The sequence below is a fragment of the Apis cerana genome, linkage group LG9 (assembly GCF_029169275.1).
Source record: "Apis cerana isolate GH-2021 linkage group LG9, AcerK_1.0, whole genome shotgun sequence".
NCBI lineage: Eukaryota > Metazoa > Arthropoda > Insecta > Hymenoptera > Apidae > Apis > Apis cerana.
The window spans coordinates 7,183,413-7,210,831 of record NC_083860.1 but is presented as its reverse complement, the minus strand read 5'-3'; the positions used below and the strand labels follow the sequence as shown (position 1 = coordinate 7,210,831).

Below are 27,419 nucleotides of genomic sequence, written 5' to 3'. Positions count from 1 at the left end.
GAGCCATTCGATCACGCGTCCATTAATTTCGTGTGCACGAAAGAAGAAGATCGATTATAACTGCTACGTCTTGGCTTTTAACGAGCTCGATGAAATAGCTTGTCGGAAGGAAGATTGCGTTATGAATTCTACGTATCGTGCAGTTTAGGTTAGGATGATTTTGATACATTGTTGCGGAGTTTATCCTCTTAATCAACGAAGCGATTAGTTCTCACGTAAATTTTATTATCTTTTAATCTTTTCGCAGTTTTTATCTTCACTTCTTAGTTTATTTCTGAATTCAAAGGTATCTCGAAAGAAAAAAGAAATAGAAAAAGTTTCTGGCCGAAAAATTATAGCTCTCGTGTTTCACAACTCAAAAAAGATCGAATCGATACACTCTCGTATAAAAAATATTCGTTATTACTTAATAACAAAATAATTATCTCTTTTTAAAAATATCTGGATGTAAAAAAAAATCCACAAAATGCACGTCAAAAGAAGAGAGAGAGAGTGAGAGAGAAAATAAGCCCGAAGCGGTAGTCTCTCATATGTTTCGTAAGCTCGCAAGATTGAATCGTGACGTACCTCAGCCGTCACCGGAAGCGACACAACGTTCGAGGTATTTTCAATCAGCGTTGCGGTGTCCCGAGCTGTTTCGCAAGGCCATGCAACGACGGGTTCCCCGGCGACGAATCGCTTCGTAACTTCGTTATGCAAAGCGTCTCTACGAGTGGTTGGCAGTTCGCGTGCCCCGCGGCGAGACTCGCCCGTCCACACCCGCTTCCTTTCCCTCTTTCCTTCCACCCTCCTTTCCTAACCCCTTCCCACGGTGCAAGTTAAATTGCACTCAAAACATCCGCCTTCCTTCGAGCGGCAAGGGAAACACGGGTCCAGCCCCGAATACTTTCGCCCTCTTCCCCTCCAAGTTTCGTCGTTCCGTATTCGCTTCTGGATCCCTTCTGGAGCTGGAAGAAAGGCTGGCGGCCGATTCGTTAATATCCAGCGATCTGAAAAGGGAGAGAGGACCAAACGTGAGATGTTTGAATATCCGAATGGAAGCGAATCGTTTCGTTTGTTTTTACGAACGATTTTTAGTAAGGAATAAATATGTATAAATGAAAATAGTAATATTTATAGAATAAGATTCTAACTTTAGAGACGTGTACATAAACGCAAGATTTTCTCTTTCGAATAATATCGAAGCCAATATCTTCGATATCTTCAATTTTCGATAATATATTCGTGAACGGTAAATAATATTTGATCCAACCACGAAACGAAACGATATTTCCGAATAATATTTACTTCGATAATGGAAATATTCGGTTCCCGGTATTCGGTCTCGAACAATTTCAAATACTGCCGGTCTTCGAGTTCAAGAGGATACGGTGGATAACGTTGGTCAACGAGAAGATGGAAGAAAGCAAGTTTCTTCGAAGCGGATCAATTCCTTTTCGTTCTCAATTGGCCATACATCTCTAATCTTTTGTTTCCCCTCTCGATCGGGCAATTTGGGACTCACAGTGTAAACGCGTGCTGCGATTCTAAAATGAAACTCGAGGCGTGTATCCACGTTCTACTTGGATAAGAGACTCGAGTTAATAACGTTTCGGATATAGGCATGGAATATGCTTGCCAGCCTCTCGCGTTAATCTCGAGATAAATCTTTAAGGCGGACAATCTACGAGGGATCGTGGCAGAAGATTGGACGAGCTTCGAGCGAAAAGAGCAAGATTGCCCTGTATATACGCTTCATCTTTCTTCGTAGCGATTTGAATTTTTTTCCATTCTTTCCTCTTCTGAAATGTATTTAAGAACCTGGACTGAACATGGATTTGAAATTTTTTATCATTTTCATCTTGTTTGCAGAAATAAAATTAGATAAATAATTTCATAAAGTATTTGTATTGTATAAATATTTTGTCGAAGAGAATTGAAGTTCTGAAATATTTAATTTTGCTGAAAAAAAACAAGAGTTATTTTTAAATTTTCAAAATGAGATAGATGAGAAATTTATTTTGGAAAATGAATAAATATCAAATAAGACACTTTAAGAAAAGCAGTATTGCAATTTATTTTGTGCTTTTTGTGAACATCTAGTTTCGCGTCGACTAAACAAAGTTGATTTTCATAATTTAGAAATCAGATTGAAAGTTAAATGTTTTTATAACATTTTTCTTTGACAAAGAAAAAAAATTTTTAAATTTGAAGGGAAATATGGAATACAGCTCGTTTATTAGACGTGTATCAATAAATGAATGGAAATTGAAATTTGCGTTGTGCAAAAATTATTAATTGTTTTAAACGGTCCGCGGTCCAACGGCGAGTGAATTTTAACTGAATTGTTATTTTAATTACGATGAACCCTCGTATAAAATAGGTTTACAGGGGATTTCATAAAAGCTTTCGACCGAATTAAATTTCGTTCTTTTTTTTAATTTTACTTTGAAATTATTAAAGTACGATATAAAGAGCCAATTTTCCCCCCTAATAAAACAAAAGAAAAAAAGAAACAATTTTTAAAATTGAATTTTTTTTAATCTGTTCGTACTTTTTTCATTGCTCAAGATTTCTCTTCAAATTCTAAAATATGACAAACTCTTTTATCCGTTGAAAATTCAAAAGAACAGAATATAAAAATCTCAGCGTTCCCTAAATTAATCAGCCACCTGTATCACAAAATAATTTACAAAAGAAAATTATTTATAACTAATAAGACTTAAAAAAAAAATTCTGAAAACTGTTCAAGAACTCGGTGATTATCGCGTGCCCATCGAGCCTCGAAGATAAGAGCACGTGTACAAGCCACGGTTAGGGGTGGATTCGAGTGTAAAGAATGATTGAGAGCGCGAGAACACGATTCGAAATCGTTATTCATGCCGCTAACGAAACGATTTGTCAAGTTTATCGTTAACACATAACTTCTCGCTCGATCCTTTAAACGCGAGCTTGCTTCTTAAAACTCGGCCGATAAAAAGAAAATGTCGCGTGTCTCGTTCCCGTTTAACAAGGGTACGAAGGAAGCGTATATTCGAGCGTGATACCGTTCCTACAATTTTCTCATTTAATCGAGCTCCAACATTTCTCTCTCCTTCTCTCCTACTCTCTCTCTCTCTACCTTTTTTCATTCGTTACCATTAAATAGTTAAGCTTGAACGTATGCAAATATCTGGAACGTTACGCATGTAGAGGGAAGAGTCTCTTTGAGAATCCTAATGGATTTTTCTTTAAAGAACCCCGGCGCCCAGCCAGCCAAAAGAACGGAAGAATCTCTTTGATGCTCCGCGAAAACAATCTCCTTCGTGGTGGAGATCGGGCTAATGATTCCTCGTTTTCTTGAAAAATACGCGTATAAAGCGGACACCGGTGAAAGCTTTGATAGGTTTAAGGGAATTCTTGCTGGGGGAACATGTAACTGCGTCGGGGTATTAAGCTCGTAAGAGAGGGGAGGGGGTTCCATCTCTCAAAGCGAATTTTGGCGGAAAGAAAAAAAAAAAAGAATACGTTTCTACGTTAAGTTAATTCACGTTACAAGCATCAAAGTGGTTGGTCTATTATTATTTTCGTCAATCTTATTATTTACGTGAAAATTAATATGCTAATTGTGTAATAATTATGTGTACCTTTTTAATATTTAAACGTTTAAACTTTGTGAAAAAATATAACACGGTAATCACGCACGGTAAACCAACACAGAGAGGTAAACATGCACAGGAGGTTGAAATTCAACAGAAATGCAACTTCCTAGCGTCCCTGGGCTGTTCCGGCGGTTAACTTTAATTCGAAGTGTTATAAAACGGCAAAGAAAAATCGTATATCAACATTTTAAAGATTATAAAGAACTTCTCTTCGCAAAGTCATCTAAAAAATGTATCCGACGAAGAAAATTTTTAAATCTCGTAGAATTGTTTGTAGAATTGTTGTAGAATTCGTAATCTTTGAGAAGAAAAAAAAGCAACTTTTGCGAAAACGAAAAGGAATATTTGAAAAAATTAAATTCGATAATATAAAAATAAAGTCTTCTTTCTTCATAAATAAGTCGTATACCTCTCTTTCGCAATGTTACAACACTTCAAGCATCATCAATTTTTCTATATTTTTATTCCATATTACGAAAAAGATAAAAGATTCAAATCGGAAAGAAATTTCGAAATTTTTAAAAAAATAAAAACGCACGAAAATCCAAAGAACACGAGTCAGTTTCGTCAGTTAATCTTCGTCCTCGTCGCCCCCTTTAATTCAATTGCCCTCCCATAGAGATTATCAGCGGGGCATCGAAACGGGGAAGCAAGATTTTCGATGTAACGATTTGATCGAGGCAAACAGGATCGAGGCATCTCGATCCTAGTCCAAGTCGCTTAGGGGACGCGAGCCAAGTCGAGGAATCGAAGTTCCTCGCTAATTTAATTCCGACTCTCAATTATCGGTCGCGTCGGATTCCCTGGGCAGCTCTAACTTTCAACCCTCTCGTTTGCTCCACCAGCAGGGAGAGGGTGGAACGGTGGCTCGACGGTGCGCGTAATACAACCGCGAGATCCTTGCACCCCGTATTCCGCCACTTTATCTTGGGATTGACGTTTCATCCGGGGGAATCGACAGACCGAGAACCGACGGGATTGCTTTGCGACCGCGTGCACGTCGGGGAATAAAGGCGGAAAGAAACAGCGACAAAATGGCGCAAAGCCCGGAGAAACAAGGGAAGAAAGGAGAATGGGGGAGGGGGAGGGAGGGGAGATTGTAGTTGTGCGAGGAAATTTGAAGCTGACTCGGGGAGAAAAGAATTGTGACGAGAATTGTAGCGAGACGAAAGAATGGTCGAGAATAATTGCTGTGCTTGTGAATAATGTTTGTGCGGTTGATCTTGATTCGATGAAAGTATAAATGATTTAGATGTATACGATTTAGATGTTGATTAATTTCGATTTGAATTTCCTTACTGATGTTCCAATACACCGATTAGAAAATATATACGTTATTCGTACAGATTTTAATCGAGATCGTTGTTTTAATTTGATCTGATTGTTCATACGTTCGGGAGCAATGTATTTATGTTAAGAGTTTAATAAGAGATTTACGTTTCATAAAAATAATCACACCTTATTCTCTCATCTTCGTATCGATCGTTCATTTATACCGCACCTTCCGTATCTATTTCTCAAGAAAATCAAGACGAAGGAAGAACTTGGCAGACATCTGAAAGAAAAAAAAAGAAAAAAAATTAGAACGAAGAGAGAAGAGAAAATGCACTTTCTCCCAGCAGTGATGAAACTGCTATCTCTCTTCCTTTCTTCCTTCGTTCCTTCCTTATCGATGATTTGACTTTATAATCGAGACAGTCTCGTTCAATTACAATGGAATTTCTCGCGGAATTTCGCGCAAACAGTGGCGCGATTTCGAGGACGAGTCGATCATGCCCGGGTAAATATTCCAAGCTCTGCAGCCGGGCTTGCTGCCGGATGCAGACGGCCGAGAATCGATGGGATAAACGATCTCGAAGTTAACGATTAGCGAGGAAGGAGGAAACAATATTTGTCCGTCTATTGCGCAAATACATTTGTCCGTTTGCGATCGACTACGGTTCCATTCCATCGAAATCTCTGATTTCATTGACGAATCAGCAGTTTCCTCCGCTTCTCCATACGCCCACGTTGCTCTCTCTATTTCCCTCGTCGAATAAAACATTGAAATTGGTTAACGCACGAAAATACTCGATCCAGCGTTATCGTAATTACCTTATCGTGATGGTTGCACGGATTTTTAAATGTAAACGCATCGTTTTTCCATTCATCCTTCTTTTTTACGAACTCTTTTCATCTTTTCTCTTTCTCTTTTTTCTTTAGAACAATGAGAGTAACGATGTCCCAAAATATCATGTCGCGATATTTGATTTCGCGAAATGTTAGATATTAAATTTTAATGGAACAGAACGAAAGATAAAGGAGAAGAGATGATAGGATTTTTTCCTCTCAAGCTCCCCTAACGTTTCGAGTCACGCTTTTATGCTTCAATGGCGCGAACGCAACGACATCGTAAATTACAGTTTAATTAAAATTGAAAGGACCCCGATCACGCAGTTTCACGGTGAGGAAGAACTAACAGCTACCGATTGGTGCCCCACGTCATCTTCTACTTTCCGTTCTCCTTTCAAAGTCCACGCAGTCAAACGAAGTTCAATCACCTCTCCCATAGCCTTTTATACTTTATAGCCAAGCGCACAGCACGATAGGGCCATCGATGCGCTTTTGTGTCGAACAATTGCCTACTTCGATGCACTATACTTTTATTACGTAACACCGATGGCCAGTGTGCGCATCCATGTAACGTTGGAATTCGTGAACCTGAAAAATTTCTTTTTTTTTTCATATCACATATTACTTTTATAACGCCTCTTTGAAAATTCTTCTTCGTTTTGAAAAATAATGAAATTGCCATCAAACGAATAGAATTACTTACGCATGTTTTTCTATTAAAGTTTACTGTATTAAGTTTATTATATTAATTGATCAACAAGCTTGATTTTTAAATAAAAATTAAATTGATTTAAATCTTCATCGTAATTAAAAGTTATAAAAGATAAAGTGTTTTGGCTCAAAGATAAGATAAATTTTAACGAAATGATCGAATATAAATATAAAATTTACGATAATTGGAATTACGACACACTATGCATTTCTATAAGGAAATTTCATTGCAGTTTTATATGGCAATGTTACACCGTGAAAAATAATACGAATCAACGAAGCGAAAGTATTAGTAATTTGATTTAGAATCGACATGAATTTTACAATTCGTCGATTCAGCATTTATCAGTTGCCACTTTTTTCTTTCCGAGACTATTAAATTATCTTTTTTATTGTAGCAATAAAATCGAAACGATAGCGGGTTCTAAAATTTAAAAAAATATCTGCCATTAAATATTGTCACGTATAAAATGTTTGAATGATGCGGAAAAGAACCGGTCGATATCCATCCCGAAGTTAGCTACGCATGCGCTTCGATTATGCTTCGTACCGAGCAACTTCAGGGCGGTCCACAGTGGCAATCAGGCAACTGGGAGGGGAGGGCACTTTTGTCAATAAAATCTCTTTTATTATTCTTATACAAAAGAAGTTTTGTTGTAAATAACCAAAGGATTAATATTACTTAAGAGATTGGAAGAACACGTAAGTACCGATATATTTGACGCATTTTTTTCAAAAATTCGCATTCGTTTTCCTCAAGTTATCTTGTCAAGTTGTTTTTCTATGGATTCTTTTTTTATTTGTCTATTTAAATTTTTTTATATTTAATGTTTTGATATAAATTTCGTGAATCGTATTTTCATTTCAATACTTAATTTTTCGTTCTTTAATTTATTTATTTTTGTTTGATAACATAACCTCCGTTATGTTTTTTCGGCATACGGTTTATAAAATAATTTTATCAGTCGTTTTAATTTTTAATTTAATTAAAAAAATATTAAGTAAAAGATCGATTCGTTGGAATAATGGTTGGGTTTTCCATTCCAGTATATATTACTTCTTCAAAATGTCGACATCTGCGATATATATTTTAGACGTAAAGGGTAAGGTTTTAATTTCACGAAATTATCGTGGAGACATAGAAACGGGTGTTATAGAGAAATTTATGCCTCTTGTAATGGAACGCGAAGAGGAAGGCAATCTTACTCCTATCATTCAAACTGCTGAATGTACATATGCATATATAAAATACAATAATTTGTATATTGTATCAACTACAAAAAAGAATGCAAACATTTCCTTAGTATTTGTATTCTTGCATAAATTAGTGCAAGTAATGCAAGAATATTTCAAAGAATTGGAAGAAGAAAGCATACGAGACAATTTTGTTGTCATTTATGAACTTTTAGACGAGTTAATAGATTTTGGATATCCACAAACTACAGACAGCAAGATATTACAGGAATATATAACTCAAGAAGGACATAAACTTGAAATTCAACCACGAATTCCTATGGCTGTGACTAATGCTGTATCTTGGAGGTCAGAAGGTATAAAATACCGTAAAAATGAAGTGTTCCTAGATGTAATAGAATCGGTGAATCTTTTAGCAAATGCTAATGGAAATGTTTTGAGCTCTGAAATTGTTGGTGCCATAAAAATGAGAGTATATTTATCTGGAATGCCAGAATTAAGACTTGGACTAAACGATAAAGTTTTATTCGAATCTACAGGACGTGGAAAGTCTAAATCAGTTGAATTGGAGGATGTGAAATTTCATCAGTGCGTCAGATTATCCAGATTTGAAAACGATAGAACAATTTCTTTTATTCCTCCTGACGGAGAGTTTGAATTAATGTCTTACAGATTGAATACACACGTAAAACCATTGATATGGATTGAATCTGTCATCGAACGACATGCTCACAGCAGAGTAGAATACATGATAAAGGCAAGATCACAATTTAAAAGGCGTTCTACGGCCAATAATGTAGAAATAGTGATTCCAGTGCCCAATGATGCAGATTCTCCTAAATTTAAGACTACTATTGGCAGTGTTAAATATTCACCAGAGCAGAGTGCAATAACTTGGTTCATCAAGTCATTCCCTGGTGGTAAAGAATATCTAATGAGGGCACACTTTGGTCTACCATCTGTTGTTGGGGAAGATGTGGAAGGAAAACCACCAATTCAAGTTAAATTTGAAATTCCATATTTCACTACTTCCGGAATACAAGTACGTTATTTAAAAATCATTGAGAAAAGTGGATACCAAGCACTACCATGGGTGAGGTATATTACACAGAATGGAGATTATCAATTGAGAACAAATTAAATAGAAAGAAAGATCTTATAGAATATAAAATTAATATTCACAGTATTGAGAAATAGATTTTCATTATTGGATTTTATTTAATGGAAATAGTGTAATTGCAATATTTTTTTTGCAGTTTTACACTTTTAGAGATTTTTACAATAATCTCCTTTTATGATACCATATATTATGATACCATATATGGAAATGCATAGTACTTAATTTATTAACTGTACATTTCTTTCAATAAATGTTTGTTAAAAATAAAAAAATCATATTTTCCATATACAGGGGTTATAGCATATATTATAGTATATATTAAATAATCGAAATATAAAGGAAATAATTGTAAATATATCAGAAATTATAATATTTGAATGTTTTCATGGAATTGTTAATTACGAATTAACGAATTAATAGACATTTTTCTGTTTACTAATTTAAACTTTAATAGTATTAAAATCAGAATTATTATTGTACATCAATATGATGACAAATAATAATATTATTATAAACCATGTATTAGTAACTTAAGAAATTCAAAAGATACATTAAATTTTTAACAGAAATTATCCATGTTTTATCATTCTCACCTTATCTTTTATTAAATCTCATTTCGTTTATTTAGAAATTTTTCTTTTTTCTCTCATATTTACGTATCGTAACGTTTCTTAACTATGCTTTAAATATCGAACACCATATAGATTTTTTATTTTTAAATTTATCCAATTTATCTTCCTCGAATAAACGATTTTATATTCATATTCATATTCATATTCATATTCTTCCGTACCTTCCAATATCGTTCAATATTTTTAAACGACTCGAAAAAATAAAAAAAAAAATTTATCATACAACAATCAAGCAGAAGAAAAAGAGAAAAAATATATTTCAAGAGAAACATCAATATCCCAATAAATAGAACCATTTTCCTCCTCTGCTCTATTTCACCCTACCTAATTCAACCCCGATAAAATCTACATTCGCGAGGTATATTCGAAATAAACCAGGCCGTCGAGTTGAGCGGAAGTCATTCCAACTTGAAAGGTTCTCCCTGCCCGTGAAACTGGGACTATTCGCAAAAAAGAATATATCACGAATTCGGCCGATAGCTTTTCAAGGCAATCGAAGATGGTGGTAGGGATTCGACGAGAGAACCAGTCGGTCTCGGTTCCCCTTCGAAAGCTTGGTAAATATTCCACTATAGAACGAGGTTGAATCGTGCGGAGAGACGGTAGAACACGGAAACCCGATTAGAGCGAAACGCAGCGGGCCTTTTTTATTCGCGCTCCACCGACACGGTCACGCTATGCAAATTTCGGTAGTGTGCAGGGCGTGTAATAATTTTATGGAAATTGCCGGTCCTGCAAGGAATTTCGAAATACAACGAGCTCGAGTGTACACTCTTGTCCATAAGTGCGTAGGTAGACGATCCTTTTAATAACAATTGTTGTTTGAAAAGAGTTAATCGCTCGTGAAATTCTAGTAAATTTTATACGTCTTATTATCTTACGGAGAATATTTTTTCTCGATAAATATTTGATATTATTAATAATAACAAAGAGTTATATATCGTTTGCTAAGTCTTGAATTATATTTATTTTTCCATTATTTCATTCAGCTAATATTTTTTTTCCTTTTATATGAAAATTTTTCACACTATTTTCGGATTTGTTTGTTTTAATGATTCTGTAGTGCAACTTAGATATATAAATTATTTAATTTAATACTGTTAAATGTTATCAGATCATATCAATCGATCGTTCTAAGTAATCGCATACTTATGGATTGGAGTGTACGAGTATCGGAGGAAGATGAAAAAAGAGGATCGAAAATTCTAGGAGATCAGTCCATTTTCCCAAAGAAATTCTTTATATTTATTCGTCGTAATTTTTAAGGAATTTTTTTTCTTTCTTAACTGTCATGAACGGAATATTAACAAAGTTGTGCAAAATGGTTTCGTTACACGTTATGTATTATGCATTGGAATTGATAATACTCTTATCTCGGTTAGAGGAAATATTTTTATGCGAGTTCTAGTGGTTGATTTATACCCATAGCTATTTTACACCTACACATCTTAGTGACGATATTTACGATACAAGATTCGTGATTTAGACGTATTTCTTAGCCGAGGTAATAAATAATCCAAAGATGCTCTCATTTCTTTTTTTCTTTCTGACCATTTTACATATAGAATTTATGTATATCGATTCGCAACACCGGATCGCCACATATTTACGGTTATCCGGAATTTTCCTTCCATGAGATGGATTTATATATGCGCGTTTTACGTAATAGAATTTAAAATCTATCTCGAATTATTTTGCTAAGGATTTGAACAAAATTTTCAACAAATCTAAAACATGCTTATTTTCACAATTAATCGAGATAACATAATGAAATGGCCAAGTAAATTTCAAACGATATTTTTATATACTAACGTTCGTATTTATTACATTTTTTTAAAATCACTCTTTAAATTTTTTCACTTGCTTTGTCTGCACACCTTGTACACTATGTCTGTATACCTATATATATATATATATACATATTACAGCCTTCGAGATCAGATCAATAAAGGTTAACGTATTCTCCGCAAGTTCTCCGCAGGCGGTAGCAATTTTCAGCTTATCGAATCGCACCGCATGGATGCTTGGAGATCTAAATATAAATACTTTATTATATCAAAAGGGTAATTTATAGTTGCCATTATCGTGGCGTTCGGAGGTATCGATGGATGTACACATGGTATAAGTTTCGGTCGAAAGCCTTTCTTCGCAGGTGAGATGATTTTCCAGGGAAAAAGAAGCGAGGGGAAGAAACATGTCGATATTTCTGGATTGTGTATTTGACAAAAGTATCGCATCTTGCAGGTTTAAATAGGTTCATATTTTCCATCGAGAAACAAACGAGAAACGAATGTTGGTGAAAATTATTTTTCATACAATTTCTCTAATGTAACATTTTCAACATATTCACATCCTAACGAATTAACGAAAGATGATCAAAAATACTCGGGAACAATACTCTTTGGAATATTATTCTCAAACACGTTGGACGACCGTTTCTCAGCTCGCGAAAAAATATCTCTCGAATCCGACGCGTAATCGATCTCGGATCACAGAGGGAGAGGCTGGTCCGATTTCGGTCCCTGTTTCGCCTAAACGCAACGGTTCCGCTAATAGAAAAAGCAAATTCACCGAGGAAATCAGATCTGGAAAAGGAACGGCGCGCGATCCCCGAGGGATTGCACACGTCTCGAGTAGTATCGATCTCTCGATCGGACTCGTGGAATCGCCCGTGGGGCGCACACACCGCGCCACCAATTCTGGCGAGGCCGATTTAAAAGTTGCATCCGAGATCCTGTCGCGAGATCCACGGCAGACGTCTGGTCGTCTACGCCGCAGGATATTAAAACTTGGAGGTGATATATATATAACGGCTGTCAGCCCGACTGGATACGTCGGGGAGGAATAAAAGTGCGACTTATAGCACGGGGCGGGAAAAAAATATAACACGGCCCAAGTTTTCGGTTGTTCCCGAGGGGATATCGGGGGCCGGTCCGTCTGAGAAAGTAAACTGTCGCCGACAGAGATTTGGAGGAAGAGATTGTCGTCCTTAAGATCGAGGATATCGTAGTTGGAGGCCGTGATTGCGTGAATGATGATACGAGGGGGATGTTTTGCGTCGCCTAGTTAGAAATTTTGACACGGTTTTCGAATCTTGAGAAGATTTACGATCGAACCTTTCGATTGATGCTCTCTTGGTTCATCGTTCCCGTTTTGGAAAATATGATTAGGGGATATGTAATTCTCGCGAGGATAAATTTCGATTGGTATTTATTGTATTGGTAATATATTAATGTTTAAAATTTTAAATTTAAATAAGAAAACTCTTCAAAATCTCTTAATGACGTTCTTTAAAAAAGTTTCTTGAAATATTAATAATATATTTTGTTTGAAGATGATTGGTTTGAAAGTATCGTAACATTTTGTCTCACGATGAAGAGGTAATCTAATTTAAAAATCTGATAATTTATGCGTATGATCTACGCGAAGACTGCAATGTGATTTTTTTAATATGTAGCTATAATAATAATTTAATAAAAAGATCCTGAAAGAGTTATAATCTGCAAAAAATAAATAGTCGGTAATGCATTGATTAATAATAAACATTCCAACAGTTTCGACAACTGTTTGTACGTACAAGTCCAACTAAATTCGTACAAACTAGCAAGCGCAAACAGAGTAAAGTTGCAAACCTATCTATCCCAACTTTCTCGCTTAAATTCCGGGAAAGAAAATTGAATAGAAATCTTTAACTCTCGAAAACGATCGGGCAAAGTACACAGGCAAGAGAGGAATTAAATTTGTCCTCTTCTGTAAGCACTTTCTTGTCTCTTCGTTGCGAAATGGAACCCTTAAATCGAACCCTTACTCGCGCAAGAAATATACCACGAGATGGGATATAGTTCGTTCCATTGTTAAACGAATCAACCATTCACAAATTTTCAGACTTAATTTCACCGAATAACGACGTCTGCCAATGTCGTTTAAATTCCGTTCCACCATCCATTGAATTACAGAAATATGAATCTGAAAACGGATATAACTTCCGACGTTGTATACATTCGGGGAGATACACGTTCCAGAGGAGTTTGCCATTCGTAATTCAACTCGAGTTTATGCTCCTTGTGTGCGAAGTGTTTGCGCCAAGTTACAGGCGTCAGAAATACTCATCCTCCGCTTTTGAATCCTCCGAAAGCCATCCGTTTCCGGCGGAAGTGGGAGCGCGACACTCGGTCCCTGGTGGTAAGTGACACCATCTCGCGAATCTAAGAGTGTCAAAAGTTTGCTGCTTGTTTATTCTGCATTTTTTTATCATATCGTTGAGCCACGGGAGATTGGCAAGAAACAGATGTACAGATCTTTCTTTTATGCGTAGTTTTTTTTTTTTTAATTGTCAAAGACTCGCAAAAGTTAGCCTCTAAAAAACTATTCGTATCCCGATTTATTTATCATTTTTAAATAAAAATCGGCTCGTTCGTTTTGTGTAATCGTCGTAAAAGCTTTTCTGAATACGAAATCATATTTCATTATTGTGTTCTTCTCTTAATAATCCTGTTGTGTGGTACTAGCCTCGAGGCGGGTAGCAGAGCAGTTAAGCGTCGTAATATCCTCCTTTTCTCGGTACTTTGCACAAAATTCGACGTCATAACGGCGTTTTAGGGTCTGAGATAGCGCGTTAAGGCAAAACAACCAGTGATTAATGGCGATGCGTCAGACTTCAATACACCTTCGATTTTCCAAACCTGTAAGAGCTCTTTCTCGCGCGTACACATACAGTTACCATTCACCGTCAGCGTTTCCCCTTTTCCATCGTTGAAAAGAAAAGGCACGAATTTCATTATCATTCTCCTCCTCTCTATCGAAAACATCAAAGGCATGGAAGGAATATTTGAGAGAGCTAAGGCGATAAATATCAGACGCGTTTATATCGATTCGCATGGATGGAATTTGAAAGTTATATCGAGTAATAAAAAGTTGTTGGCAAAAATAAAAATTCTTAACCGAACACCTATTTTATCAACGCAGTGTTGACACATTCGTGGAATATCTTTGGAGATTGATACGCAAAAATATCGAATTAAATTAAATCGATGTAAATCACGTTTTCGTAATTACCTTGTCGAAGAATCTTTTTATAAATCGATTATTTATTACTATTTCGATAATTTGCCTCCACGAATATATTAACGCGAAATCTCATGTTGCAAAGGTCTAATAATAATCGTGAACGACAAACGAACGGAATTGAAACGTTTCTGCCAGAGAAAGAGAGAGAGCCAAGTTTAAATCGTCTTTCGGAGTAAGCTCGACGAACTGGGATGAAGCGGTGAGAAATATGTATCAAAGCATCAGCCAGCGCGTAAATTAAGTGACGTTCATTTCGCGAGATTCTCAGGAGGACACGGGTTTTCCACGGCCCCGTGATAAATAAAAGTATATGTACGTTTAAGTTTGAAATAGGGTTGAAAACGCAGGCTCTGAGTTTGCCGCGGCATGAAAGGAGTTTATACATGCGTGCTTGGGCGTGTAAAATCGGAGAGAAACGGGGCGCGGTTTTCCTCGTTGCGGAGATACTGAATTACAGGGATCCGGCCGAAAAAAGAATTCGCTTTCGCCAGATGCACGTGGTTGTGGCGGTGGAGAAAACGGGACGCCTTGAAAACGGTCGAAGAGGAAAAAACGATGGCCCCTTTCCCTGCTGCGAAGCCCGAAAGAAAACCAACTCCCTAATTTTCTGCCACTCGATTACAGCAGAGATCCACGCGAAGTTGAAGTTTTTTTGTCGAATCCGTGTACCACCGACACCCTTTCCTTCCACACCTTTGTAATTAACCTCTCTGTACGCTACGGTTTAATTGCGATTTGTATCACGTTTCCAAAGTTTCGAAGGTTTTTGCAGAAAAGAGGCTTTTAGGATTCGCGAAGAAATTTAAAAATTTTATAAATCTCCATTCGAATTGTTTATTACTTTCTTCGATGTAGAGACGATAAAGCATTAAAAATATTTTGATTTATGATTAAATTGCGAGTTTTAAATTGTTTCGCTGTGTTTGATTGGTGACATTCGCTCGTTTCGTTGATTGAAGAAATCAATAAATACATATTTATCGTGGCAAACGATATATCTAATTGAAAACGAGTTATTTCACTGATCAATGACAGTGACGATGGTGATCAAATCAAATGATATTGAAGAAAAAAAGAAACAACAAAATTGCAACGCAGTGAGATATACCAATCATAAACGATAAAATCGGAAAATTCAGACCGATATTTAAAATCTCTTCTAAATGGCGACAAATTTTTTTTAAAGAAGCCAATTTCCTTTGATTTCTCAGCCATTAAGCCTAATGCATTCTAATGGCCTACGAAAAAACCAAAAGCCCGAATCGTAAATCGTAAATTTAATTATAAACAAATCGAGTAAATTTCCCCAATAGATTCGTAAAATTAATTTTCACTTTGACGCGTAACGTTACGAAATCTTTCAAGATACGAACGAATACGCTGTCCACCCATATCTTCGATTAAATACAATTTCGATACAACAATCTAACGTAGTACGAATGGCACGGTGGCACAATATCGCAGGACGTAAGAAAAAGAAGAAGAAGAACAGAATCACTCGCAATTTTCCTTCTAGAGATTCTTCCTCGATTCTTGCCGTGAGGAAGAATGCCGAGTAAAAATGTATGCGAACGACACGGAGAAATTCTCTAGCTCGTTATCGATCGATAGAAGGGGTCAGAACCTCGGAGATAGTGTACCGTGGTGGCCACGTAAAAGCGAAGAAATGCGAAGAGGGCCGCCCAGCTTCGAAACGAGATTCCCGAATTACCCGGATTCCTCGGAAAAACCGGCATTTACCGGAGTCATTTGGGAAAAGGCGATGCTGCAAATCGCGTGCCCCGCTGTGATTTATCCTGGTTCTTTCCATGGGAGAAAGGGGAGAAAGAAACGAGGAGGAGGGGAGGGAAAAAAGGAAGAAGAGAGAAGAACGCGGAGAAGAAGAGAATTTCTGGCGTGGTGGGTGTTAAGCATCCACGATAGACGAGCCTCGTGTCTGTTCCACGGGCTGACAAGGGTGACAAAACGACACTCCTTTTAAAAAGACCGCGGGATCCGTCATTGGCTCCCAGCCAATCGGGTTTTCTTGTTTTCTTGCTCGAGGATCTTCGACATCCGATTGCAAATTACGTTCCACGAATGGTTTCCGGTGCTGCTCTCCGAATCGATGCGTCTCGAAGGGTGGCTTCGTTTTTTCTTTCAGCAAGCTAGCTACCTCGCAAAATAATCTCCAACGCATCCGTCACGTTGGGACCGCTTGATTCAAGGATTTCCATGGATTCACTAAGGATTTACGTTGTCTAGGGTCTTTTTATTCCTTGGTACAGTCGTTTGTAATTCTAATTGAACGAAGCGATTGGATCGTGGATTCTAATTGGCATTGGTCTTGGAAATTGTTAGATTTTCCAGAGTTTTCGTTTTCATTCACAGGAAATGATTGTAAAATAATTGTGAAAAATCTGTCAGAGATTCTATTACAATCTATTTAATTCCTTTCGTGCAATTCTCTCTCGAGACACGCCTCGAAAATACTTCGCAAAAGATCTCCATGGCATCCCGTGCTCGAAAAATGTGTTGCATTTTAGTTGGTGATTTGCACGCGTCCATTTGCATTTTAACATTTCAATTTTCCCATGCAAATGGTATTATGATCGCGGGAATGCCTCTTCTCGACGAGAACGTTATGGCGGCGATAAAAATCTGTCGGTGCCTCTGTCGCCCTCTTCATCCTCTTCGAAATCCTTACTCTTCGAGGATGTACTACCTTTCACGCCGCTTCTCATTAGCAAGAGAAACGGTAGCGAATATTTATAGATATCGTTTCGTGGCATTTACATTCGACGAAGGGAAAGGAAATATCGTAGCACAATGATGCTTTGTCACCGTTGCAACGGTGCCTCGAACTCCATTCTCTTTTTCAATCTTTAATACGGGCTTGGTGTTATTCGTGATTTCTTCGTTTCGTTCTCTGGAACGTAGCGAGACGGCTTTCATTTGGCTGTTGCGATAATATTTAAAGTCATTCTCCATTCAGAGTTATTATTAATATCGTGGAATTCTCAAACGAGAATACGAGAAGGATGGCATTGTATCAGAAAATGAGTATTCTGTAGTACTTTTCTTTATACTCGTGTTCTTTCCGTAATTAGTTGCTTTACTTATCAATGGTAGATGGATACTGGTAGATTCGTTGTTTTTCGAATTAATAAAATCTATTTATATATAGTTTGGAGATTGATATTTTGAAATTTTAATGAAAAAAAATTTTAATGTTTATAATAGAAGAAAAATATTCTTCTTTGGAATATCAACTTAATCGTGGATTTTGATTGATTCTTAAATTGTATTTTTAAAATTTCATTATATTTCATTACTTTAATATTTAATATCATATTCGTCAAAACAAAGATTTCTGAGTCTCAACTATAAATCAATCTATCTTTCTAATTTAATAAAATTTCAAATACTTGTAAGTTATTCTCAATTTGCTATTAATTAAAGCGCACTAAAATATTCATAAAACCACGTAGCTTCTCTGATGTAAAATCAAAGCACAACATAAAAATCTATGCTCAGCTTTTAATCTTCTATTATTTTCAAACTTTTAAACCAATAGAAGTAAAGTAAAATCTTAATATTTTATAATATAATTATAAAGTCAAATAAATTTTTAATTTGAAAAAAAATAAGATGAAAAATCCTTATTAATTTCAAGACAAAAAAAATCTTAGAAAATTTTTACCCAAGAATGCAAGAGGACAATAATTTTGTTCATGGGAATCATGGAAGCAACAAGGCATTCTCATTACGTTAGCTCGTTTCCTTGTTGCAATGTGGCTACGGACATCGGGAAATGCAAATAGAGAGTAGTTTGGAGACGTTGGTGTCCCTTCGACGTTAAACTCGGGAAGTTAATGCATTTGAGTATCGCGGTGTGTGCAAATACACGAGAAAGAGACAACAGCGCAACACGGAGAACACAGCGCCGTCGCGACACGCGTTATGGAAATAAACGCGACGACACCCGGATACAATTATATTGCGAATTAAATTGCTTCTAATTTCTTCTATATTTCCGGTGGTAATGATGAATCAATGCTTTCTAAATTATCTCAACTTTGGTTTCTATTGTATCATCTGAAATATCGCTAAACCGCATTGTCTTTAATACAATATATGTTTGAAATGTAAATTTTAAAATAAAACAATGAAAAATTAATTAATTAATTAAACATTAGACAAGTGAAGATATTTTAAATCACGGAAATTGTAATAATTGTAATGAATTGTAAATAAAATTGCTGTTGTTAACAAAATTTTCCAATATTTATTATATATGATGAATAAATTCTTATATTGATTTATCAAATATTTCGTGCACGTAATTTTTTTATTATTAATTTTTTTAATGCAAGAATTTTTTATATCTTCCAGAATGACCGTAATATCTTATACATTCCTCGACTTGTCTAATTACTTTGTATCAACATTGTACTTCAAAGATGAAAATAAATTTGTTCAACTTACCAAATTGAATATTAAAAGAAGAAAAACATAAACGCTTCGTATTCATGTTGCGAAGTCTCGTGTCCCGAAACTAATAAAGGTTGCAATGTTGGCGAGATTCATTTATTTCCATTACCGTCATGGTCGATTAGTGGAAATTCCATCCAGGCCAGGTTAGTTATTACAGGAACGCTGTCAGATAATCGAACTTCAGATAAATGCTGCGGCGGCCTGCTATGTACGTACGTATGTACGTACCGCGTATATTTGCATGCGTGTAAACGTCGACAAATTACCTACGCTCGAATAATGTGTCGGTCCACGTTAAACATGGGAATTGCGGCAGGATCTAGCTTGCACTAAATTTGCTAATAACCGTCAGTATTCTATGGACACTTCGATATATATATCTATTGGTTTCCATTTTGCTTTTTTTCTCTTTCATAGATTGGACGAGAGCGAGCAAAAAAATATACCAAATTCTACAGTACTGCTCGTCGCGTTGATGAAAATTGTTGCCTGTTAGTTTCCAATTTAGCTTGTGCAACAAACGATTAAACGTGAGTATTTAAAATAAACGGTTCGATGAATAAAAAAACGAAAGTTTTTGATTTTTTCCCCCTTTCGAATAGAATTTTGACTTTGATAATAAATAAATTTGTAATATTGGAGATTGATCGTCATAATGATTTTTTAAATTGATCATGATGTTGATCAAAATAATGATTATTAGATATATCTTCAGTAACTAAAAATATAAATTAATAATAATTAAAATAAAAACATTGAGATTATGATTATATTTTTACTCTAAATAATGAATACTTACGTTTATTTTCAGAAATATGCTAATTGTTTTTAAATAAAAACATATTTTCTTTGAATTTCTTCAATGAATGATGAATGAATGTTTTATGAAAATATATTCTGGAATATTATATTTCATTGCATTTTGCATTCACTTTTTTTATTTATTTCAATAAATTTCTAGAAGAATAAATTTTTATTGCGATATTTTTATTATGATATTATTAATAAATTAGTACTTTTTCATTTATTTAAATTTTTAAAAAACTTACTTTTATTTTTATAATTAGGTGCAGAAATCATACTTTTAATTCATTTCACTCCATCAATCCATTGAAACCAATATTTATCAAGGAAACACCACATTCCCAAGTTTTCTCGTAGAAATTTCTTCAATCTAACCTCACGTGTAAAAGTTGTACTGTTCGAGAAATTGAAGTGGAAAAGAAGGGAGATCCTCTCCGGATCGACGTATCGTAATAGGTTTCCGTGATCTTTGGTAAAGTTCTATGGAGAGAAAATACGACCCTTAAACGCATTATCAGAGGCACTCGGAAGCAACGGTAATTAAATAGAGTGACGTAGTTGAGACTTTGCACGAAGGTTACAGCTTACGAAGCTCGGGTAGGTCGACGAACCACGTTGCTTTCGTTGCACTTGAATGCATTAGCTCAGCTTAAAGTCGAGATGGCGACGACTACGTCTCTTTGCATTTGCATTTACTGCAGTGCCCACACGCATTTGCATTTAGTTACGAATCATTGCGGCGTACGCCCGCGCGCACGTTCTAGCTTAGTCTCGTACCGAAGAGGAAAGATCTTTGTCGCTTTCGACAAAGCCCAGGAATACGTGCTGTCACGTTCAACAAACTTGCTCGCCATCTAAAAAAGAAAATCGCAGCTAACTACTTTATTCTCATTTTCGTGAAATTTTAATTTACATACTTTCGATTTGACGAAGGAAAACCAAATTATAAAATATATGAATGCGTAAAGAAAGATTTTATAATTATGGTATTTTTGAGAAGAAAAAATCAATATGAATAGGAATATATCATATAAGCAAGTTTAAAAAATATTTGTTCTTTGGATTCTTTTGTGCAATCGAACTAAATTATCAAGAAACTTTAGATTACGCTTGTAAGTTATTGTGAAATAAAATTCTTTAAAAAACAAATTTTACGATGAAAATAGTCTTTTTTATAAATAAATTTTACAAACTAAAGATTATTTGATTGTTCCAGTTAATTTAATTTAATTAAAATTGTAGAATCGTAAAAACTTTATTACAATAAAAATCTATAACCTATAATTTCTATTCAATTCACTATTATTAAGTGATAAATGATCTAAAAGAGAAGTTCAAGTCTCTCTTTTGTATGACAGATAATAATGATATAAGCGAGAAAAATTAACGTACCTTGATGAGAAAATGAAAAATAAATGTAAAGGATTAATATAGAAAACGAATGATCATTGTTATCTTTTTGAAACAATATAGACAGATGATTCTTGATATATGAAATATAATTTCTCTTAGTAAATATAAATCAAACTATCATGTTTAAATACGATAAAGATATTAGTAATTTTCTATTAATTTAAAAAGATTTTATTAAATTAAGACGCAATTCGAAAAAAATATCACATGAAAAAGAAAAATGGATATACTACTATTGCGCATATTGTACTGCGCATAACGGGAATTTCATTGCTACTTACTGCAATGGCTTCGGAAACCGAAAAGTTCCGAAATTAGTCGAATCATGTATAAGAGCGGGAAAGTGCGTAAAATTGCTAGTTCATTTTTCTCTTGACATTTTCATCACATTTGTCCAATATTAAGTGTTATTGTTTTTTAAATTTACGAATAAGTAGATATATAATCGAAATATAATAGAAAAAATATAATAAATGTGCATAAAAATTAATATAAATGTAATTGTGAAGTAAATATGTAGTGACCGTAGTTCGTCACTTGAGAGTGTTCTCGAGTAATCTTCGTAAATTAAAAACATCTGAAATTAAACGAATCAATGTAAGAACGGGAAAGTACGCAGAATTACCAGAATCATTTTTCACTTGACATTTTCATCAAATTTGTTGAATATTAAATATTATTATCTTTTAAATTCGTAAACAAGTTCATTTTTCTCTTGACATTTTCGTCAAATTTGTTCAATATATAAATATATATAAATTATTATTGTCTTTTAAATTCGTGAACAAGTAATTATACAATCGAAATATAATAAATGTGCATAAAAATTAATATAAATGTAATTGTGAAATAAATATTTGATGACCGTAGTTTGTTACTTGAGAGTCTTCTCGATTAATCTTCGTAAACCGAAAACGTCCGAAGTTAGCCGAATCAGTATAAGAGCGAGAAAGTGCGTAGAATTGCCAGTTCATTTTTCTCTTGACATTTTCAAAAAATTTGTTCAATATAAATTATTATTTTCTCTTAAATTCATAAACAAGTAGTTATATAATCGAAATATAATAGAAAAAATATAATAAGTGTGCGTAAAAATTAATATAAACGTATTTGTGAAATAAATATATGATGACCGTAGTTCGTTACTTGAGAATACTTCACTAATCTTCGTAAATCAAAAACATTTGAAATTAATCGAACCAGTGTAAGAACGAAAAAGCATGCAAAATTAGCAATTCATTTTTCTCTTGATATTTTCATCAAATTTATTTAATATTAAATATTATTATCTTTTAAATTCGTAAACAAGTTCATTTTTCTCTTGACATTTTCGTCAAATTTGTTTAATATAAACTATTATTATCTTTTAAATTCGTGAACAAGTAATTATACAATCGAAATATAATAAATGTGCATAAAAATTAATATAAATGTAATTGTGAAATAAATATTTGATGACCGTAGTTTGTTACTTGAGAGTCTTCTTGATTAATCTTCGTAAACCGAAAACGTCCGAAGTTAGCCGAATCAGTATAAGAGCGGGAAAGTGCGTAGAATTGCTAGTTCATTTTTCTCTTGACATTTTCAAATAATTTGTTCAATATAAACTGTTATTGTCTTTTAAATTCACGAACAAGTAGTTATATAATCGAAATATAATAGAAAAAATATAATAAGTGTGCGTAAAAATTAATATAAACGTAATTATGAAATAAATATGTGGTGACCGTAGTTCGTCATTTGAGAGTATTCTCGACTAATCTTTTTTTTTGTAAACCGAAAACGTCCGAAGTTAGCCGAACCAGTGTAAGAACGGGAAAGTGCGCAGAAGTACCAGCTCTTTTTTCTCTTAACATTTTCATTAAATTTATTCAATATTAAGTGTTATTGTCTTTTAAATTTGTGAATAAGTAATTATATAATCGAAATATAATAGAAAAAATATAATAAGTGTGCATAAAAATTAATATAAATGTAATTGTGAAATAAATATGTGGTGACCGTAGTTCGTCATTTGAGAGATTGTCATCAAAAATACATATTCAGGTAATTTTAATAATAATATTAGAGACTTATATTAATCAAAGTTAAATAATGTGTACATTTGTATATGAAAAATAGTTTGAAAATAATTTAGAGATGAAATGAATATTTTTTAATCTTATTATACGTATATTTTGATATGTCTGCTTGTCAAAATATTCTATATTAGATTTATGATAAAAATACATAATTAATCGAATTTTTCATAAAGAAGAAACAAACATTTTATCTAAATTTTGCATAATCCATAAAACTAATATAAAAAAATTTTTACAAATATATAAGGGATTAATTTTTTTAAAAATATTTTTTCACATATTGATTTTATTTATTTTGAAAAAAGAATTAGTTTTAAGATTGATTTTTCTTAAAAAAAAAAACAGATAAATAAAACAGTTTTTATATTTCATTATGTTAGTATTCTGTTTTTATTAATTCGCTATCCTTTCAGCAGAAACATTTTAATGGCTGCCACTCGCGTCGACGCAGAACGATTTTACGCCGCTTATTTTGAGGGGAAAATTGTGTTATTAAGACGTCAACTTGAATCATCGTTTTCGCTGTAATTTCGAAACATTCGAGGGAGAAATGGACCTTAAAATATCAAGCAATATATATCTCAAGGTAAGAATTCACATTCTTCATATTTTTTTCGATCGTTGCTTCTAATTAAAAACAAACAAGAAGGAAAACGAACGAATAGGGAAAAAAGATAGGAACAAGAAAAATATCACCGCTCTTCATTATAAGCAAACGAGGAAAAATGCGTGCCTTTAATTCCCGAGTTTTTATCGGAATTCGATGCTGCAAATTGCATATACAGGGTGGTCTATGAAAAACCAGTATTTTAGATAGCTTATTTTCTAATTTAATATAATATTTAGGAGAATTAAATAGAAAGGAATAATTTCTAGAAAAAAAAAATATCATTTTGATTTCTATAGAACATTTATAGAAATTTAGAATTTGAAAGAGAAGAAAGTATAGATATTAAAAAATTTATTAATTTAAAATTTTCAAAATTTTCAAAATTTCAAATTAGAAAATTAAGAAGTTTAGAAAATATAAAAAAATATAAAAATTTTATTACATTCGAAATTTTAAAAATTTTAAAATTGTAATTTTTTTGAAAAGATTTCAAATAACACCACCCTGATAGGCACCCTGTATATCTTTTAATAAACTCGAGGAAAAAATACGTCGATGTAGAACATTCATGCTTATTATAGGGAAATATCGTTCGTAATCATACTCTCGTAGCTAAATAGACAACGCGAGAACGATCTCTGACAAAGCGATTTGTGTATGCCGTGTAATTTCAATAATGCAAATATTAAATATGCTGTACGAGCTCGATCGATCGACGGCATATCACATCGAGAAGCGGAACAAAATTTATTTTTAATCTAAAACTCGTAATTTCGTTTATCTTTTTTCGCTTATGCAAGGCGAGAAAATATTGCGTAAGGGAACGACATAGAATAAAATTTATTCGTGCGATGATTTAAAAAAAAATGATTTCGAAGAAACGATGCATTTTTAATATCGGACGCGATTGTACTCGCGTAGACGAGAGATTCCTCATTTCCAGTTCGTATCGCGTTCGTTCTTTGAGGATCGCGAATTCAGCATCAACATTAATAACGTTTCACTTGGGTCGAAGAAAAGGATCTGGGATGTCACGTTGCCAATATCTGTCGTTCGATTTTCTAAATAACCATCGAGGACGGGAAAAAAGGAATCGAGATCTTGTTGTTCACCGCGTTGAATGATTTTCATTTTGAAAAATTCTTATTGTTATGTATCCGCGTTAAAAGAGGGAAAACACGAGGAAATTTTTAATATCGCGAAACATTTTATTAATACGGCAAGATTTTTAATTTCACGAGTAATCTCCATGGAGTATTTCTATGGAAAATACGGATACGGATCTAGTGTCGAAATGTGTAGATTCTAATTAACGACTGCGTGTTTAGTCGGATGAAAATAGTCGATGATGGAAAAAATTAATCAAGAGATAGAACAAAAATTTTTTTTTATATGATAAATAAATTCTATAGAACAGAGCTTTGAAAGGTATTTTTTTTTATGTTATGATTTTTTAAAGATGATTTTTTTAAAGAAATAGCAATTTAATTAATTTAGAAGAACATAATATTTTAACTTTATAATTGTAATTATTTATTATAAGGTGATATAATTTTATTTATTTTATTTATAATTCGTTATAATTTCATAATCGGTAGATCTTAAACGTTTCTTCAATTATTTAAGATTTTAATTGTTAATATGATTAATTGTTTTTCGTATAGAAAAATAATACTCTTTGATATAAAAAGATAGATTCAATTTTTCATATTTCGACGGTAATCTTTTTTAATACCACAAAAGTTTCGCGATAACAACATCGTTTATGTTGCTTTCATCATTTTAATGATAACTATAATTTGTTATTTGCTTTGTCCTCATCCCAGTTTTTAATTTGAAATATCCATATTTCTCATATTTTTAATTGAAACGTGTTTCCTTTGATGTTTTTTAAAGACTTTTATAATCTTAATTCAAATTTCTTCTTATATTTTCCTTGAAACAATAGAATTCATATTTTTTCTCAGAGATTCTATACGATTAAAAATGAAATTATGGAGGTAAAGTTGAGGCCTTTGAAATTTCAAAGATAATATTTTGAAATACTTCTACTCTTTCTAATTTATTTTAGAAAGAATATTATAATTTTCTTTTTATACGTTAAATTGGATAAATTTCGGTGGAAATTAACAAAAATTTTCGCGTCAAAGGAATCAATTGGCAATACTCTTTCGCTTTTTTCTCGACAACTAAAGAGGAAAAAGAGGCGGAGAAAGTTAAAGCTTCGACGCCGGTAGAACTGGGTAAATCTCATTAAAATCGCGATACGAATTTCACTCCTCGCTCGGAACAAGAAGAAAAGACGAGTAACTCGAAGATATCGTTAATTAACTTGGTTCGTCAGGATAAGGGAAAAACTTGGTGTACTCTATTCATCTTTGATTTTCAAGTCGTAAGGATTCGTTTATAATTTTTCTTCGGAGAATTTTACGAGCGAAACACAAGCAAGTTAACTTCTTACATCGTTACATCGTAGTTTTATCTTTAAATTTGAAAGAAAACTTCTCGAAAAAAATCTTCGTAATTAAATGCGCGAGAAAAATTTATTCGCATACATAACATTCATTCGAATTATTTTCCGATATATTTTCATGGTTCATCCTTTGACAAAAATTTCATGAAAATCGACGAAACCGTTTTCTTATATAACTCGAGTCTATCTTGTCATATCCATCCAAAATTTTATCTACAATTCTACATAACGTCTAAACACTATTTGTTCCAAACTGGTACACAGTAGCTTTCGCATATCTTCACAGACATATCCACACTCCATCCAAAATCACCGCTTGTATAAATTACCCTGTGCTCATTATCCCCCTTGAATCCTTAGACGCATCCTTCCTAGGGTGCACACAAGAATCTACATATTCGTAGCTAACTTGGTACGGCGAAAGTGTTGACAAGTAAAACCCGAATCGGGCGGAATCTCATTTAGTTTCGAATTTCGCTTCCACGTAAACCCGAAACAGGGGCTGAACAAAAGAGAGAGAGAGAGAGTAAGCTAGAGAGGATGAACGTCGATTATACGAGGCGATGGTAGTTAAAGCGACACCGTGTTCCCTGTGTAAACGTGAGACAATGTCTCGAAACTACTTACATCCCTCCCGTTTATCGGTCTTCCCTTTGTCGATCATGGTAAACATTGAGCTTGTTTGATCGAAGGAAAAGTTGTGTCGATGCAAGCCCTCGTCAACCAATGCGACACGAGTCAAAGAATAGCTATTCGAGAACCGTGGCCACTGCCTCTTTCGCTTTCTTTTATTTTTCACCCTTAAACCCCTTCGTTTCTCTCCCTCTTCGCGCATTCTTTTTCTTCTTTTCCTCTCTCTTTCTTTCTCTCTATTTTTTTTTCCTTCTCAAAAGCCATTCGTGACCTCGACGAGAAAAGGAGTATTCATTGTCCACTCGCGAACTTCTCGAAGCTTTTGGGATCGGAGAAAGGGATTGGAAGGAATGGGAGGGTGAGACAGAAGGGATTAGAGATTGATTGTGAGGCTCTCTGTGAGTTTCTCTGCTTTTCTTCTAGGTTCCTGCTCGTGGTTTGATGAATTTACGATAACATTTATGTCCCATCTG

General features: G+C 34.1%; 2 protein-coding genes and 1 long non-coding RNA gene across 24 annotated transcripts in view; 2 read left to right on the top strand and 1 right to left on the bottom strand.

Annotated features, from left to right (window-relative positions):
• Positions 1–27,419, bottom strand: part of LOC108003092 (neuroligin-4, Y-linked-like) — a 307,743-nt gene that overhangs the window by 31,014 nt on the left and 249,310 nt on the right. For 14 of the 19 annotated variants that reach the window (XM_062079286.1, XM_062079270.1, XM_062079287.1 and 11 more), the window contains one exon: positions 568–989. The gene's annotated coding sequence lies outside the window, so the exon portion shown is untranslated. Of the gene's footprint in view, positions 1–567; positions 990–5,078; positions 5,179–18,923; positions 19,095–19,160; positions 19,651–19,731; positions 19,890–19,981; positions 20,217–20,301; positions 20,591–21,128; positions 21,382–27,419 lie in introns of those variants that run through there. The other 5 variants (XM_062079280.1, XM_062079275.1, XM_062079279.1 and 2 more) reach the window with 5 other exon arrangements.
• LOC108004501 (AP-1 complex subunit mu-1) lies at positions 6,984–9,326 on the top strand. Its single transcript, XM_017067462.3, has 2 exons — positions 6,984–7,145; positions 7,491–9,326. Exon 2 carries the CDS (start codon positions 7,510–7,512, stop codon positions 8,776–8,778), a length of 1,269 nt encoding a protein of 422 aa, XP_016922951.1. The 5' UTR covers positions 6,984–7,145; positions 7,491–7,509; the 3' UTR covers positions 8,779–9,326.
• The window catches only part of LOC133666668 (uncharacterized), a 101,518-nt gene continuing 96,013 nt past the window's right edge, over positions 21,915–27,419 (top strand). For 3 of the 4 annotated variants that reach the window (XR_009831129.1, XR_009831126.1, XR_009831128.1), the window contains exons 1-2: positions 21,915–23,195; positions 23,644–23,816. This is a non-coding gene — a long non-coding RNA (uncharacterized LOC133666668). The remainder of the gene's footprint in view (positions 23,196–23,643; positions 23,817–27,419) is intronic. The other variant, XR_009831127.1, reaches the window with a different exon arrangement.

Excerpts from the sequence above, each read along its gene's own strand:
- LOC108004501 (XM_017067462.3), top strand. The coding sequence starts at position 7,510 with ATGTCGACATCTGCGATATATATTTTAGACGTAAAGGGTAAGGTTTTA.